This window comes from Cariama cristata, unplaced genomic scaffold (assembly GCF_000690535.1).
Source record: "Cariama cristata isolate BGI_N322 unplaced genomic scaffold, ASM69053v1 scaffold10386, whole genome shotgun sequence".
In the NCBI taxonomy this organism is placed as follows: Eukaryota; Metazoa; Chordata; class Aves; order Cariamiformes; family Cariamidae; genus Cariama; species Cariama cristata.
In genome coordinates, this window is record NW_009621602.1 from 54,242 (window position 1) to 68,954 (window position 14,713).

Here is a 14,713-nt window from a genome sequence, read left to right on the forward strand (position 1 = left end):
AAAAAAAAAACAAGCCACCATGAGGCCAAATTAAAGGTTGATGGCAGTATTTTGATTAAAACAGGATCAAAGATGACTTTAATCTTGGTCATTGCTTTTGAAAATACTGAACGATGCTTAGCAAATTCCCTTTCCTGATTTTGTGCTTTCCATGGTGCTTGCTATGGATGTTGTCTGTTTGCCTCTGTTAGTTTAATCATTGCATCTTAAAGAAAGTAATATAGTCATAGAAACTTATAGCTTCACTATAGGACATTGCTCTACCTAAAGTGGGCAAAAAATTGTGTCCACTGGGAAATGGGTGACCACCAGCCTGTTTTATTACCCTACCATGACATCCTGTTATAATTCACTGAACTTCTTCAGTATCTGTTTTACTCACTGCCATGATTTTGATTCTTTTCTTGCAGTAAATAATTCCGCTGTTCCATAAGTACTGACAGCATTAACCCCCCTCCCCTGAAAAATAGGATAGAGCTGCTCTATCTGATGATTTCCTGGTCACCATTTCTTTGTTCCCTGTCCCTGAAATTATCAGAATCCCATACAGGATACTAAGCTAGAAAGTACTGAATAAATGCCAGACTGGATAGAGTAAGTCTGTAAGATACATTTTTAAAATTATATTAAAGCAGTTGGACAAGATGATTAGATTTTAGACCAGGTACTCTTTTCTTACAGGCAGTAGGTATCTGTCTGCCTGGTGAGTTCCTGAGAGATGAAGAAGAAAACATTTCATTCAAAGCAAAGATTTTCACTTTTCTGGGAGAAGAGTGGTGATTCATTGTACAGACTTCTGCATATAATGAGATTTTCTAATGACTACCTACATCACCACTGACAATCTTCCCTGGCCATTTTACCTGTTTACCTACATAAAGCTTCAAATAACGTTTCAGCAATACTAAGGTGAAAGTTTGGTGCATGTGCCTGCAGACAGCTGGCAGAGGGGTTTGGGCACTTTTGAGCCCCATATGCGACCCTGAACTTTAAGGACTCTAAAAACACTAAGGGTGGTGTCCTGACCAGCCTTTTGGCACAAAAGTCGTATAGGTATTATAAATACATATATGTGAGTAGAAATATCATTAAATAAAAGTAAATACTATAGATAAATATCATAGGTAAAGTTGCCAAAGCATATTTTTCCAAAGAGGCAAATCTAAGTAGACAGTAAGTATATGTTAAAGTATAATAAATCTAACTTTTGTGTACTAAATATACACAGCTATATTTAATCCTACTTGGCAACATCTGCAGTTGCTGTCTTCAGACTCAACAGTGTAGGTGTGCTACCTACATTTCCATTCATAGTGCAGTCAAAAAGTGTAATTTTATTTATTCTCAGCTTGTAAATCCCTTCTTTCAGTTTCTGTTCTTTCTCCTTTCTCCTTCATACCATGGCAGCAATGATGAATGTTAATGACACATTACTTGTTTCAACCATAGCAGACCACTTTTGAGAAATTAGTTTGCAGATCTCTGATCTTGATGCTTTTTTGGGAGAAAATTGGCTGTCTGAGTTATCTGGCTGTCAACCATAATATTATGATGCATGTTCAGAATAGCATTATTTGAGGATAATGTGATACATTAGCATAGCACAGCATGGCCATGAATGAGCACAACCTGTGATAGCAGTTCCTGCAATTAATCTTGCTGGAGATACGAAAATTGATCCATGTATATCTATTTTAAGAGAAAACTACTAGGAGGAGAATTTCAGACTGGGATTATGCAAAAAGATGCCATTTCCATCTCCTGCTCCCAACTATTTGTAATGCAGGAAAGTAATGGAGTAAACTGAGCAGAGGCAATGACTTGCAGCAGGCAAGTACTTCATCCTCCTCTAAAAATCTGTATCTGAGGCTTTATTTTCCATTAGGCTGCACTCCTGAAATGGCTGTAGATCATCCTTGGATCAGCCAGGTAGTGTTAGCGGCCCATTTAACATCCTCTTGAACAACCAGTTAGCATTTTACTCACTTCTCTTTGTTACGAATGAGCATCCAAGGGCTGCAGATTATAAACCTGTTAGCTCAGAGAAATGCCACAATGGTCTGAGAACTTGCCCCTGCATACGTGGGGCATGGCAATTTTGACTCATGCGTCTGTGGCTTGTTGTATGTCTTGGCTACCTCTCCTGCTGTGGTCAGGTCTTTCCAACTCTTGCCTTCAAGTGAGGAAGGTTGGAATTTTCCTCATGAGCAATATGGACAAAAGCGTGTGCTGAAAGTGGAGAGGTTTCATTTAGAGAACCAAAATCCCCACTGCAGAAGCAGCCAAGGTAGCAGTTAAGCTCTGGGTAGACGCAATCTGAGCACAACTCTCTTAATCCAACAGCCTTTGGCAGATCCAGGAAGCCTCAAAGGCAGCTCTGCAACATCAGCTGCTTGAGATTTATGTACCAGGCCAGTGGATATAAAAATCTGACAAACTGCTCCTTTTTGTGCACAGATGATGAACAGCACTTCTCACACACTTTCTTTCTTTCTCACATTTTTCTTCCAGATGGGCTGTGCCTGTAGCTTGACTCTCCTTCCCCTGCTGAAACCAGAAATACCCGTCAAGGTGACATTTCTGATTGTCCCTACTGTGGGACAATAGGCACAGGAGACATGCAGAAGCTGGAGAGCAGAAGCTGCTCATATCCCACCTCTCTTTGTGTCAGACTCAGGGGAACGACCTCTCCCAGAGCCATTGAGGGCCTCAGAAACACCATATTGAAATGTAATCACATCCTGGCAAATCTGCTTTGCCTAGTTGCCTCTCCTTACGTCTTACATCCCATCTTGCATCCCATCCCCTGAATTTTAGCTGCTTTTTCTCTTCTCAGTATTTTTACTTAAGGAGAAGGTTTGAATTACTCTCTCACAATGTATATACAATTACCCAGCAGTACCAACGGAATAATTACTGTAGCTCTTCTACCTGTCCTGAATAGACATTTTTCCATATGTATGGATAAAAAAATGATTGCCATTCAGTTAGCAAAAAGGATGATGTAAATTATAGGCCAATAGTGTGATACTTTCACAGAGTGATTCTAATTTTAGTCAGTCTACTCAGTTTTAGACATTTCTTACTTCATTAATCTGTGACTTAGGTATATTAAGTGATCAAGATTAGAAATAAATTTGGATGGGAGAGTTAATATTTAAACTAGAAAAGACATTTCTGGGCATCAGTGAGCAAGTGCTTTGGTGGGCAATGTTACCACGTATGTGATATTTCCTGAAATGCTTTACTACCTTTATATGACACGCATGCATAATGTGTAGGGCTAATGTCTCCTACCTATCACTTCTGGGATACTTTTTTTTTGAGCTAGAAATGTCTCTTTAATATTTCATCCTTGCTTCAGGGGTTGACGGTTCCTGAGAAACCAATTCTTCCACCTTCTTCCCTAGGATATCTATTATTAAATCCTACTCAAGGTGAATGACAGCTTGGGATGAAGTTCCTGCTTTTACTCAGCCAAGCACCTGCAGACTGGAGGAGAAGAGCCGGGAGGGTCCTCTCCTGCCCTCCCGTTGGCTCTGCTCAGTTCTCAGTAGACCTGAGCCTCTCTCCCAAGACAGATCTATACGGGGTATAAGCTATATCAGAGTGCATCTCCAAGGATCTGCCTGGAGATTCCAGGGCTATGGAGGTCACAGGCTAGCTGTGCCTTGGCCAACTGGTATTGATAGCTTAGCTTTCCTTTTTCTCTCAAATCCTTCTCCGTGCACAAGGACTGACAGTGACAGTTCTTCGTTCCTCTGCCCTCCGGCTAGATTCACACTGACTTGCTTCCTTCCCTATAACCCAGCCTTCGACTGTGCCTCTTGGGACACCATGTGCTTCCAGGAGTCTCTGAAGTAGCCAAGCAAATGCATTTGCATGCCACACCACGAGAGCTTCCAGCAAAGAGGATGAAGAAGAGTTCACAAAAAGGACAAGGTTGCAGGAGGCCACATGGAAATTGGCAGGCACTGCTTCTGCTTGATTAAACGTGATTTCTGCTGCTGCTATGGAAACAGGATTGGGTAGAGCGCAGGAAATATTTATCAGTGGGTTAAATATTGAAATATTGTAGCTATTCAGAAGCAAGATTTTGGCCTTGGAGCCCTGCTGTGTTTGAAAGTTGGGCAAGTTGGTGAGTTTGACCTGAGCTCTTGGCTCCAGTTAGCCCATTGAATTCACCTGTCCTCCCCAGCACTCCCCATTAGAACATGGATGTCAAAACATTTGAATTTTCTGGGTTTGGTATTTAGGTTTATCTGTAAGTCTGTTGTCAGAAAGAATCTAAATTTAGGCTACCCAGTGTTTTCAGAGTGGTAGATCAGACTTTAATGTATGAAAATTCATTATTATTTTTTATTATTTAATATATAAAACCTTATAAAAAGCACTGCAAGGGCAGAACTTACCTTTCTCTAATCATATTGATTTTCTCTCCAAAGATCCATTTCCATTCTCAAAATGGAAGCAGTAGGATTTTCTGATATCTTCGGTATTTCTGAACAGTGCTTTCTCTGACATCACGAGAAATCTACTTTACCATTGACTCATACAGTAAAATTTTGAAATTTCTACCTCGTATGCACAAAAGGACACATAAAGTTTTTAACAATGTATAAGAAATTATAAACTTAACAATTTATAAGTAAAGATGACACAAACCATTCTCAAGAAATTCAGTGTATTTAAAGAATTGTTTGCTTCCATCTTAGAAGCCACTGTTAGTGAGGAAATGGATCTGTCTGAATACAGAAAACACTTTCTGTATTTGCCAGTTAAACGTGCTCTGTCCTTTCTGCAGGCATGATATGGTCAGAGTGCAAGGAGATCTGGGAAGAGGGTCCACGTGAATACGTGGTGCATCTCTGGAACCTGCTGGACTTCGGCATGCTGTCCATCTTCGTGGCGTCATTCACCGCCAGGTTCATGGCTTTTCTCAAAGCAACTGAAGCACAACAGTACGTAGATCAGTACGTTCAAGATGATGACCTCAATAATGTCACCCTTCCCCCTGAAGTTGCTTACTTTACTTACGGTAAGATGCTTTTTGCTATCTAATGCTTCGTGTTCTTTTAGGCTAATGTGTGCCAGTGCTGAGAGCAGCTTTCTTTTTCCGATATTTATGTAGTTTTTTTCTAATTAAATCAAATTATTCTTCTCAGATCTATCCATTCCAGCCATCTTCCTAAACAGTTAGAAAGGAACTGAGGTCTGAGCCTCGTTCCATCTCTGATCTTGTGCTAAGGTTACATTCAAGTCAATCACACCCTGACAAAATAGTTTGAGCAACAAATAATCAGGAACTGGGAGTAAGCAGAATATAATTGAAATTATGGATGAATGGACCTGCTTCATTTTCCAAACGTGAGAGGAGGGAGATGTGTGAACAAACATAGGCTCCGGAGCTGCATTTCTAACATTTGGTGCACTCTGCAGCTCTGTTACACCCAACACCTGTATAATGGAAATACAAACACCAATTACACCCATAAGCTGCTGCTCCTCCAAGAGAAAAACTTTATTTTTGGACAGCCTATATCATCTGTAAGTGCTAATATTAGGAAATGCAAGCAGTAGCATAGCCTTGACAACTTTATTTTTGATGGCTGAAGTGGTTTTTCTTTGATATTCACAAATGAAGGGAGCTTTGCACCCTGGTGTGGGGGCTGGATTCATTGCATGCCTTTGCAAGATTTAGACGTAACTCTGAGCAAAATCCATGGGGGTTTTTGCTCACAGAGGGGCTGGAGAGCTGGGCACAAAGGACTACCATTTGCTCCCTAGAGTTCTAAGGTAGTTACTCTAGCGAGGTGCTGGGGCTGGAGAGGAAGATCTGCGGCAGCAGACTTCATCCACTGTAGATGGGCACCATGCAGCACGAGAGACACGTGCCCTGACCCCACACCAGGTTGCACAGCCCCAGGCTCGCTGGCAAGTCCATGAACTGGTCACGCCGGCTCAGCCTCTTGCTTGGTGTCCCCCCTCGGAAGGTAAACTTCTCTCTCCCTGCTCAGGCAAGCAAGAGGCCGCTGAGATGATATTGTGGTTTTTCTATCTCTGGTTTGCTGCTGGCCCATTTAAAGTGCGTTCATGATGCAAAGGTGCAAAGGCTCCAGAACAGAAGGTCACAATCAGATTCTGTGATTTCCTCCATCTGCTGCTTTTTTTGGTTTAGGTTACTGCAAATAATGCCTAAATTTACTGCTGTGGCCTTAAAGATGTCACAGGTTTTAGCTCTGTGTCACAATCTTTTCATCAAGAAGCTCAGTTGATGCAAGAACACTCATAAGCTATATTAATATAAATGTTCAAATTTTCAGTAGATTAAATAAATGATGCGCATCTAGCATCAACAAGAAGCTTTTTAAAGTAAAAATATTAGAGTGACCGAAGTGCAAGAATCGGTAAAGATAACACGAAAATTATACACTTGATGGTTATATCTGCTTTATCCAAACAAATCCTAACTTTCTTATCTAATGATAGGTAGAGATCTCAGTCTCCCTAACGCTTCCTTCCAAATATTGCCATAGTGCCATGTTGCCAAATGTATAGCCAAAGTCCACTGTGTTGTGGTTTTGGTCCTCCATCTCAAGAGCTTCAGATGGAAAAGGCAGAGCACATCTGTTTTTCAACTAGGAAACAGAAAATACCAAATTTGTTTAAAGCCATGCTCTTTATCTGCTATGTGATTTTGATAAATCCCAGTGACTTGCTCATTTCTCATCTTTACCATATGAAAAATACAACTAATTCTTCTCATCCATATTTATACAGCATGCCAAGGACTTCAGTGACCAGTTGTTCCAAAATTGTTTTTTCTTTAACTCCTGGCCAAAACCCAAGATTCAGTCTTGGAAAAGGGTCTTTTATCATAATAGCTTCCATCTAACACTTTTTGTTACTAATACCCAGTGTACATGTATTGTTTTAGCCAGGAACAAGTGGCTTCCCTCGGATCCTCAGATCATTTCAGAAGGACTGTATGCAATAGCTGTGGTACTCAGCTTCTCCCGCATTGCTTACATTCTTCCAGCCAACGAAAGCTTCGGCCCCCTGCAGATCTCTTTGGGGAGGACTGTGAAGGATATCTTCAAGTTCATGGTCATCTTCATCATGGTGTTCCTGGCATTCATGATTGGAATGTTCAACCTTTACTCTTACTACCTTGGTGCAAAATACAACCCCGCGTTTACAACGTGAGTACCTATGGAAAAGCGGCTGCTCTTGCAGGGCTCAGTTCTTTCTGGTCCATTGCTGCTTCAAGGTCCACTCAGATAGTTTCTACTACAGCTATGTGGGGAAGTCACACCCAGATTTTGCCAGGGAAACTTGTACCAGAGCCTCCAGCTCTGGCAGCCAGCTCAAGGCCTGAGAGTAGGGAGATGTGTAGTTCAGAAACGGTTATTTCTGGAAATCAAAATAACAGATCGGGAAAATGTTTTGTGAGATGTTCAGCATAGTAAGCCAAGAGAAACAGTGGAGAAGTGGTTAGACCTAAGATTATTCTTAAAATTGCAAGCTGAAATGTATGTAAAATAAGGGAGAATTTTGCTAATCTGAGATCTGTTTTAGGATACCACCTGAGCGCCCCTGTTATTATTAGGTACACTTCTGCAGAGCCAGCTGCTAGTCATCATGCATCACTGGCCACGCAGGGCAGTGGGTCTGTCTGGGTCACACTCACCCACCAGTGCTCACTGGGTGGCTGCAGAGCCCTGTGGAGGTGGCCATGTTGGACGTCCTACCTCCACCTTGTCAGGGATGTTGGGAAGAGAAAGAGGTTGGCAAAATGTTTCTGGAGTGAGGTTCAGAATGAGGATGCTTTTGAAAGGGGAGAGCCTACAACTCTTCAGAGGTAGGACAAAATGCAATATTGATTCTCCAGGACCCTGGGAATCCAAGTCCCAGCCCCATGGAGGACAGCTGAGGTCCTGAAGGAGCTTACAGAGGAGAGGATAGCCTGGTGCCCTGCTGTGTCTGAGATGTGTCCCATGCAGAATCACAGAATTGATTTGGTTGGAAGAGACCTCTGGGATCATTGAGTCCAACCTTTGCCCTAACACCACCGTGCCAACTAGACCATTGCACTAAGTGCCACATCCAGTCTTTTCTAAAACACCTCCAGGGATGGGGACTCCACCATCTCCCTGGGCAGCCCATTCCAATGCCTAACGACCCGTTCTGTGAAGAAATGCCTCCTCATTTCTAGCCTGAACTTCCCCTGGCGCAATTTCAGACTATGCCCCCTCGTCCTGTCACAAGTTACCTAGGAGACGAGGCCAACTGCAGCTTCACTACACCCTCCTTTCAGGTCGTTGTAGAGAGCGATCAGGTCTCCCCTCAGCCTCCTCTTCTCCAGACCGAACACCTCCAGCTCCCTCAGCCGCTCCCCATCAGCCTTGTTCTCCAGACCCTTCCCCACCTTCATTGCCCTTCTCTGGACTCGCTCCAGCACCTCAAGGTCTTTCTTGTCGTGAGGGGCCCAGAACTGGACAGAGCATTCGAGGTGCGGTCTCACCAGTGCAGAGTACAGAGGGATGATATCCACAGGAAAGCCTCCTCCCTTGCACTGCGATGTGGCACCAGCATAACACCGTGGCAGTCAGCTTTGTGTCTCACAAAACCACCGTGACTTGCCTCAGGGACATGGTGGGGACTTTCCTTCCCACACACCCGTCTGTGAGGGAAGGGGAAAACTTGGCAAAATGTTTTCCCCTTGCTGTGATCTGACTTCTAGGCAGCCACGCCACGCTTGTAATCATAGAATCATTTGGGCTGGAAGGAGGCCTGAGCCCACAGCGTTTACCAGATGCAAAGCAGACAGCAGCTGGCATTTGATGTGTCATTCCTCTAACGTGTTACACGGTGAGCTGGGGGCTTAGCTCGGAGCTCCTCTAGGAGAAATGACCTTTTCAGCATCATTTCTGTCCTGCAAGTGGCTCATCCCTTCCAAATGTACAGGAGTCAGTTTTACCACATCACCCTCTTGTGCGACATATATCTTGTAACAGAATGTTTACTTTCTGTAATTGAGCCAAATATGCCTTCTAGGCCTCTCCTGTAGCCTCAGGATACATTTTAATGGAAGGATTTAGGAGGCCAGATGCAATTACATTTATCTGCACTCGGTAGTAAGGTAGAAGAAAATTGAGTGTGTGGGATGTGACTTGCTTCTTATTTGAAGAGAAGGAGATGCCCTTGAAGCACAAGACTTAATGAGAAGTTGAGTCAATACCGTCCTTGATTGCCTGGCGGCATAGTAACCCTCGGTTACGGTATCCCCCAGGCACATCACTAGAGCACATCAGCAACAAATTCCAGTCTCTGATGCAAAGTTGTGCAGTAACTCTCTCATTAGCACTCATCACCTAAGTGGATCGTCCAGTAGTTACTATGTTTTGATGGAAATAATAAGGAAATATTAACTCAAATGACGACTGCTCATTGGAGTAAAGATTGCTTAAATGCCTGAAGGCTGTTTGGATTGGGGAGAGTCTTGTCAAAAGGCAGTGCTCTTCCTCCTTAACTTCAGCCTGGTGACTACTTATCCTGGAGGGACTTCCTGTTGTTATGAAGCAAAATTTCCATGAGTATAAATTTTCCTTTTGAGAGTTTAGAAGAGATTTAAAGTAGAGTTATTTTCTTCTGATTATTTAAAAACACAGGAGTGTCAAATGATGATCAGTGAAAGTGAGCGCTTTCATCTTATGAAACAAAGAGAACAGATTAACATTCATCCCGAAAATTCTTCTCAGACATCTCTTTCAACAAGCCAGAAACCCTGAGGTATACAGTCTCAAACAATTTTAATAAGCTAATGACAAGGTTACATTGGCAGATGGGCAGCTACCAGCTCCAGCAATGTTTCCTTCTCTGTTTTTTGTGAGTTGCCTGTGGGCCTTGCTGAAGGTGGTGGGCTCCTGCTGCCGCTAATGTTTTCATTAAAAGAAGGAAGATTTCAGTGTTAGAGCTGAATAAGGAACTCAACTGTTCATTCACTGAAAATTCACTGGGGCAAAGAAGATAAACATTTACTTTGCTGTCCGCATAACCGTTCTGTGACTTCAGAGACGTCACTGAATGCACTTCATGGTGGGTTATGCTTGTGAATTCTAACGAGGATGGGTGAAATTTTACAGAAAGTAAGTTTTATACTCAGAAATGTGACTATTCAACTATGGGATCTGATTCTCAGAGATCATTTGGCTAATCACGACAGAAAAAGACCTGTTGGATTTGTGCACTAATTGATTGTGGCCGGTTTCAAAGGGCATTGGACTGTCAGCTCACTGGGTAGCCTTACTGAGAAACCTTAGACATATAGCTACTCACCGAAATAACTTCAAACTCGGCATTTAAGAAAACCACAGCTTCCCAGGACAGTACATAGGTAGAAAAAAGAGTGTACTTTTGTCCAGATAACACTCAGCTGGAATTGCTTTCTTAGCTCTAATGATAATAATCAGTGAATGTTTGGTGTAACTTAGCTTTCAGCTTCCCCTGCTATTGCGCTTTTGAAATCACAGGCTCGTTTTTCTTGTGTTGCCATTTACAGAGCAAGCACGTAGCACCCCAGTGGCCTCTGAACTGAGTTATCAGGCCAAGTTTCTGTTGTTTCTTCCATTTTAATGTTCTGGATGCCAAGGAGATAAAGACATAGTGGACTTCACACAGTTAAATACAGAGATTATTTAACTAACCATGGTATATTGTCAAAAAAAATTTTAAGTCCTTCAGTGCTGAAAAGTAGACCATTTCCATGACAGTTGCAACCGACCCCAGCTATGTTTATCTGTTTATTGTATGCTGTGTACAGAATACAGCTCTTGAAACAGCCTGTAATTAAGAACATGCTATGCAAACAAAATCGAAATGGAGGCAAGACTGATTGCGTTCGTCTTGCTTTCCACACCACAAATCAGGCTGAAGGCTACAACGCGAGGTTTTCTGTCTCCCTCTCCCCAAAGGGAAATGTGACTCACTGCTCAGTGCCAATGTTACTTCGAGGCTTGAAGGCTTTTTGCTTCTCATTTTCCCTTGTCAAAATGTGTTATTTTTGTAGATTATATTGACTGCATTGCTTTTTCGGCAGTGTTAAATCTCAACGAATCAATTTAAGGAAATAAGTCTGAAAGGGTGCCTTAAGCTTTCTTAAAGCAGAGGACACAAGATTGACATGAAATCATAGCCTTGCCGTGATCTTTTTTGATGAATGGCACACTGCTGTTTAGAAAAGCGAGGAAAATCTGCAACTAGATGATTGCCTATCATCTGTTTTCTTCTTTGATGCAAATTCTTTGTTTAACTTTTACAGGACTATGTGTCTTGAAACAAAAACAAAAAAATATCTCTGCTCTCTCCCCACTGCAACAGTTGGCTCTACCCCAGTAGAGAGCGAGATTGAAGCGTACCCATCTCCACAAGGAGCATCAGTCAATCTGCCACTGCCAGATCCTCCTGCTGCCAGGAGCTGTCGGTCTGGGCAGGACTCCTGACTTCCTCCGTTCCTTCATTTGTCTGCCTTTGAGAAGGATAAAACACCCGCTGACCTTGCAGGAAGGGGGTAAATTGCTTTGCTGGCAACAATGAGACACATCAGCATCTTGGAATCTTTGAGAACTTGGCTCCAAACATCCTCGTCTCCTGTTTTAGTGAGACTTCTCAAAAAAAAAAAAAAAACCCAATCTTCCCTGTGACCTGTGCCAAATCCTGTGCAATTTGGCAGTAATCTAAAAGGGAGAAGGAAAGAGCCATCCAGCCTTTTTGGAGGATAGGGATGGAGTAGTACAAGGTCTCCTTAGAAATATTTCCCCAGTTCCTGGGGGCATTGCTAAGCACCGTTTTGGGGTGCTACAGGTCAGGTCCAGCTCTTGCACCACCTTCCCAGTCCCACCACCTTGGGCACTGGTCCCTTACCTGGGAATAAGGGCTATGGACATTTGCACTGGAGGCTGGCACCCTGGCCCTTGCCTGCCTCCTCCGCAGTGCTCAGGACACTCAAGGCTGCTCGCAGTCCTTAATTAACTTTTCAGGGAAAATTTGGCACTACTCCAGAACAAAGGTTAATGCTTAAAGCTGCAGAAAAGGAGCAGAGTTGACACGTTGTATTAAAATCTGCCGGCAGGGTGGAAAACTAAGGGAACCTTTCCAAATTAAAAAAGGAAGGTTAATAGCAGGGTGCTGCTGAGATCAAGGCTGGGGGTTATGGTTTTTATTAGTTTGATAAGTGACTTAGGTGGTGGATTTCAAAGCCAGAGATTTTTGGTGTTATATGTGTTCTTTAACTGGAAAGCACAACATTTATAGAATAAGCACTGGCCAGATTGCCACCTAAAAATTAAGGGTATCTGACACACTAATGCCAGCTCCCCTTTCCTGCAGGTGAGGGCAGGAGACAAGAGCAGAGTGTTACAGGAGAGGAAATGTCCAGCAAGTGGAAAAGTGATGGCACTTGTTTGCAGCACACAGCTCATCCCACAAGGGTCTCTTTGCATGGTGTCCAAGCCTCCTGCAAAGCAGCAAGGGGGAGTGGACATGGTATCAGTGACTCTGAGTATCACGGAGACTCAATAGAAAGACACGTTTTAAACAAAGTTGTGCAACATCTATTTAAAATGCCACTCAGGGTTACTCCCCACAAGTCAATGCAGTTATACTGGCTGAAAATAAAACTTAAATATTTACTGCAGTCTTACAACTACTTGTAAATGGAATATGGAATACCATAAGTTATGATGGGAGATAAATACCAGTTTGCTGTGGCAGAAAGGAATTGTCCAGTGCTCTGCCCTAGCCCTTCAAAGGGTTGAAATTAATTTATCTTGCTTTTATACATGGTGTAATTGATACTGGAGTTGATGTAAAGCTTATTATTCCCTTAGGATATCTTGTAGTTTGTGTCTATCATGTGGTTTTATGAACAGATTTAGGAGGATTGGGCTGCCGCTATAGTAAAAAACATTTCATCAAAATAATTTGTAAATGGCATTGTTTTCTTATGAGACATTTATCTCCTGGTAGGCGGGGGAGAGGGGAGGTAATTAACCGTTAACATGCTAAGGACTGTTCAGTGAAGGCAAAATTGTTTCTAAATTAAAAATTAAGCAAACTACTTCCAAAATGTACCAGCATCCCTCCTCTTCCTTCCTTCCTTTTCAGCTGTGGCTACTCTCTTTCTGCCTGTTCCAGCTTTGACTCCTCTGCATCAGTCTCTCCTTTTGACCTTTGTTGTTGGCTTATTCCCGTCTTTATTTTCCTGTTTTTCAACCTTTTTATTTTCCTCTGGTTCCTTTCTACTTTCAAGCAAGGGTAATAATCAAATCAAAATGCCTCTCTGCAACATCTTCTACTACTCCTTAGTTTCAAATTTTTGCTACAAATGCTTGAGTGTCTGACCTGTTTGCAGTCCCAAAGCAGGATGGGAATAAAATCAGACTATGGGCTGGCTATATTTACACTCTGTGCTCATTATATTAGTGCCACTAAACAGAACTTTTCGGTCACTTCTCTTGGGTAAAAAGTAATGCTTCTCTGCTGTCCTGGAAACCACATAGAAGGAGGTCAAACTAGGCTGCTTCTTCCCTTTCCCACATGATCTCTGCCTGTCTTCTCTGGATGAGAAAAGGGAGAGTGAGCAGAATTTAAAAGCCCTGCACAAGAAAGTTTCAAACTGCAAGTTGCCCATGGAGAAGTCCTTAATAGGGACACAAAATCCAAGTGGCAAATAATGCACCTGAGAAGAACAGATGGAGCAAATAAGGCGACACTGTAACTTTATCGTATTAATCAGAAATCATATTTCTTTATCAAATCAGGAAATACGATTTGCCACATCCCTCGGTGATGGATAATGGCTTATGATGACTGTGCCAAGACATCATGTTTATATTGGTGGATTGCCACTTTTGTTGTTAGCATTTGGCCTGGTTAACCTGGTGTCAACTCTATAAAGTGATTGTTTGCTTTATTTTTAGGGTAGAAGAAAGTTTTAAAACCTTATTCTGGTCAATATTTGGCTTATCTGAAGTGATATCTGTGGTGCTGAAGTACGATCACAAATTCATTGAGAACATTGGATATGTACTCTATGGAGTATATAACGTGACTATGGTGGTGGTGCTGCTTAATATGCTAATAGCCATGATCAACAACTCCTATCAGGAAATTGAGGTAAGATAAGAAATTAGATTACAAACTCAATGTACTTAATTATCACTGATAATGAAAATGTCAAAAAAACAAGGAAGCTGTAGTTTATTCCATATGCAAGATTAGAGTGCTGTTGAAACACAGATCTTGCACTTTGTAAGAGGTAAGGTTGTGTCTGTCCTCCACAAATTAGGATTGAATTAATAATTAACAATGAATCATTTCTAGAACAACATCAGCTTCCTTGTTTTTAACGACCGTCTGTGAGTAAACCCAATTTCCTTTACATGTATTTAATGAAAGCAATTTGTGATATTTTTTTACACCCTGTGTTGGTTATGATAATTTATCCATGTGTGTTACCTTAGCTGCATTGTTTGCTTATGACAAATTGTGTAATATTTCATCTGGCTTCTTGCCCTGTCCTCTACCGGTTAAATGCTGAAGCCCATCTAGGTCTAAAACTCATGTATGTCTATTTCAAAAATCCGTATTTTCCCAATACCAGGCATATGACCTTGATACAGATTTTTTTTGAGAAGTGTCTAGGTCTGTAAAA

The 14,713-nt window shown here is 42.1% G+C and overlaps 1 protein-coding gene across 1 annotated transcript in view; it reads left to right on the top strand.

The window, feature by feature from the left end:
• TRPC7 (transient receptor potential cation channel, subfamily C, member 7) overlaps positions 1-14,713 on the top strand; it is a 72,467-nt gene that overhangs the window by 46,669 nt on the left and 11,085 nt on the right. Inside the window, exons 5-7 of the mRNA XM_009702030.1 lie at positions 4,805-5,038; positions 6,938-7,202; positions 13,980-14,175. Of these exons, the coding sequence (XP_009700332.1) occupies positions 4,805-5,038; positions 6,938-7,202; positions 13,980-14,175 (695 nt within the window). The remainder of the gene's footprint in view (positions 1-4,804; positions 5,039-6,937; positions 7,203-13,979; positions 14,176-14,713) is intronic.